The sequence below is a fragment of the Echinops telfairi genome, unplaced genomic scaffold (genome assembly GCF_000313985.2).
Source record: "Echinops telfairi isolate 266 unplaced genomic scaffold, ASM31398v2 ScPeMD7_8;HRSCAF=38, whole genome shotgun sequence".
Lineage (NCBI taxonomy): Eukaryota > Metazoa > Chordata > Mammalia > Afrosoricida > Tenrecidae > Echinops > Echinops telfairi.
This window is the reverse complement of record NW_022103905.1, coordinates 9,722,939-9,726,553: the sequence shown is the minus strand read 5'-3', so window position 1 is coordinate 9,726,553 and position 3,615 is coordinate 9,722,939. Positions and strand designations below refer to the sequence as shown.

Here is a 3,615-nt window from a genome sequence, read left to right as displayed (position 1 = left end):
CCTTGGTGCCTGCGTCAAAGGTGTTGACAATCTATTTAGGATTGACGATCTATTTAGGATTGAGCTTCTACTGCAGCTGTGAGAGAGTAGAGGGCTCCAGGCTCAATACCGACTCCTAGCGCCCCACCCCCACCCCCCACCTCCCATGTGTCAGAGGAGACTGAGCTTTTGTACAAGAGAGAGACAGAGCAGGGCCAAGTTCTCGTTGGCCCTTCCTCTTCTGCTGGAGCTGGACCCTGCGTCTGGACCCTCCCAACTCCTGTTGCAGGGCCTGCCTATCCCAGGAGCCATCAGTGGACTATTGATGACCACGGTGCATTCATTCATTTGCCTCTGTATTTACCAGCCTGTGGCCCCCACCCTGCTTCGCCAGCCTGCTCATATGCTTTCATGGTGACATGAGCCAGAAGGCTGACTTGAACTGACCTGGCCTATGTTTAAAACTCTCCCATGTCCATCTCTTTCTATCCACAACTGCATCCAAGTGTCACCGGTTTTCCTTTCTCTAGAGAGCCCAACCTAACACACACACACATCAAACTCACACCAAACTTCACTGCCGCCGATGATTCTGATTCAGAGCAGTCACATCGGACCAAGTAGAACTGCCCCTGTGGGTTTCCAAGGCTGTGAGTTTTCACAGGACCAGAAAGCCTTGTCTTCCTTCCCCAGGGTGGCTGGTGGCTTCGAACTGCTGATCTTGAGGTTAGTAGCCCAACTCATAACCCACTGCACTGTGAGGTCAGCCTTTCTACTGATATGCCCCCAACCATGTCTCTAGCCAGGAGAGTCCTCAACATGGGTTCGGTGATTTTTACTCAAACAAACAGGAGGAGGCCATGGGAGGGCAAGGCCAGAGCTAAACCTCGAGGGAACTCAGAGGACCGACACCCAGAGTCATCCCCCAGCCCATGGCCCATCCCTGCCCAGAGCATCCCCTTCCGTCTCTTAGCCTGAAACAGAGCGAGCAGCAGGGTGGAGATCAGAGAGGCATCTCCAGCTGAAACACACCTCTTTCAAGGTTGCACTGTTGCCTCCGTGCACACTGTGTCCCTTGCCGCGAGGCCTGGCTACTGTTACTCAACATTTTGATCAGAGATTCTAGAGGAACAGGATGTCCGCTCATCATGGATCCCGGGCTTTCTGGAGCCCTTGAATGGAAGCTGGATGAGCGCCGTGCCCACAAACGATGTCCCTGAGATAACTCCTTAAACCTGAAACCCAAACCGTCTTCTGCAGTCTTCTTTGAGCCCAAATATATATATATATACACATATATATATACATATACACACACACACACACACACACACACACACACACACACAGAGTTCAAGCAGTCAGGTACGCCTGCCTTCAGCCCTGCGCTCTTTCAAAGCATGGCTTATGTGACATCAAATTGACCAGGGCAGCTCGAAAGACCAGAAGGCAAGCTTAGGGCAGCGAGGTTAAGACAATGGCGGGAGAGTGACGTAGAAAGGGACAGTGAGGAGGGTGGTGCCATTGGAAGAAGGGAACCAATGGGAATCGCCTATGTAGCGATAGTTAAAATGGTTTAGCCTTGGCCGTGTATACTTCCACCAAAGACGAATAAATGAAGGAATGCCCATGGTATCCCAGGACCCGTGGCTTTCAGGAAGGAAAGATGTGTTCCCTGCCGAGATGAGATGGCTGAAACCCGCTGCCTACAGATTCAGCCCATGAGAAACACAACCATGGAGACAAGCAACGAGGGCATCAGCTACAAGAGTTGCCAAAATTCCTACCCATTTTGCCTCTTTTTCCATTTGGCCCCTTTTCGCCTTTCAGGCCCTGGGGACCAGGCTGTCCATCTGAGCCATTGTGTCCTGGAATGCCATCCGCTCCTGCAGGTCCTGTGTCAAAGCACAAACAAAGTAAGGACATTCCCCCAACTAGTCGCTAGAGTGAGTGTGATTTCTCCATGTCCTCTCTTACTTCCGCCTTTCCTTCTCCACCTTTGCCGTCCCTCCCCTCACCCCTTCCCAGCAGTGACAGGGAGTGGTGCTGTAGGTTCTGGGGCTGGGAGGGGGGCAGGGGAGCTTGGGATTGGGGTCAAGAGGAGATGGAGAGGGGCTGCCTTCCGATCCCCCCCCCCTATCCTTTCCAGAGGAACATGGGAGGGAGGGATTCTCCCATACACTTCTTATGAAACTAGAACATCCATTGGGGGAACTTACCTGGTGGGCCAGGTGGTCCTGCAATAGAAGAAGACAGTTGGATGATAAACCACAGGTAGAAGAAAGAAAAACAGCATCCCAGCCCACTATTAACCACAAAGGTACTCATCTCCCAGTGAACCTAAGAACTGATCTGACACCGTTCATTTCAAACTCGGTATCATTGTCTCACCAGGTGCTGCTCAGCTGCTAACCAAACTGACGCAATGCACACCCACCCAGAAGTTCACACGGACACAAAGACCTGTCCATCTGCTTCCATCGGGATCGAAGTGAACCCAGGGCAGTGAGTTTGGCTTGGTTTCCCGTCATCTGGTTGGTTCTGACTCATCGAGACCCCATCGGACCGACCAGAACTGCCCCGGAGGGTTTCGGAGGCGACAACTCTTTCTCGACACAGACTGGGGGAGCAGCTGGCCGCTGCAGACCACTACCCTTTGGGCCAGCAGCCCAGTCAATGCTTAACCCATGGCAGCACCAAGGCCCTTTAAGATGGTAGCCTAGAAAAGGCGAGGGGCCAGTTCTAATCCGCGCCGCGGGGTCACCACGAACTGGAACAGACGTTGGCCCGAGAGAGTGTCCACAGCAGTTCAGCAAAGACTCGTTTGCCATCCCCGATCCTTTTTGCTGAAGTTTCCTTGGAAGGAAAATGTCCAAAGTGGCTGGGTATTCTCAGTCCGTCTATCAGGGTGGAAATGCAAATTCTCAGCAGTGGGGGTAGGGCTTTTATGAACCTGTTCCAAGTTCTGTTATGAGCTCCTGCCTCGGTACCTTTTCCCCCTTGGGAGTCACCTGCGCAAAAAGCCCAGGGCTTCCAGAGAGCACGCTTCTCAGACTACTGGCCGAGAGTTCTCCAGCTCCCCTGAGATGACTCACTTCTCTGCAGCTCCCTCTGTTGACACACAGGGCTGCTAACCCAAAGGGGGGCAGTTGGAGTCCACCTAGAGCCACCTCACGCTCTCTGGTTTGAGATGAACTCGTTCATCTCAAAAGATTCCAAATCCATTTCTGTTTTACTTTTCCTCCTTTCTTTTCAGCCACTCAGGCAACTATTTGGGTCTAAGGGATAAGGAACTTGGAGGGATTTTTGTTTTTAAAGAGACATACTGTATATATTTACAGAGCTCATCTTGAGAAATAAAATCCACAGCAAGAGCCCATGAAACCCTCCATACACGTGGTCCTCCCCCGTCCTCTAGCCCCCAGCTCCACCCCTGACTTGGCTCCCCTGCTACCAAAAACCATCTCCAAAGAAAGATCACTTTTCCCAGAAACCCCCTGAAGCTCAGTCTCCTCTGATACATGGGGGGTGGGGGTGGGGAGGGGCGCTAGGAGTCGGTATTGAGCCTGGAGCCCTCTACTCTCTCACAGCTGCAGTAGAAGCTCAATCCTAAATAGATCGTCAATCCTAAATAGA

General features: G+C 52.2%; 1 protein-coding gene across 1 annotated transcript in view; it reads right to left on the bottom strand.

Annotated features, from left to right (window-relative positions):
- Positions 1-3,615, bottom strand: part of GLDN (gliomedin) — a 66,965-nt gene that overhangs the window by 22,443 nt on the left and 40,907 nt on the right. The window contains exons 3-4 of the mRNA XM_004709429.2: positions 2,199-2,216; positions 1,767-1,874 (exon numbers count right to left, since the gene is read on the bottom strand). Coding sequence (XP_004709486.1) covers positions 1,767-1,874; positions 2,199-2,216 — 126 coding nt within the window. The remainder of the gene's footprint in view (positions 1-1,766; positions 1,875-2,198; positions 2,217-3,615) is intronic.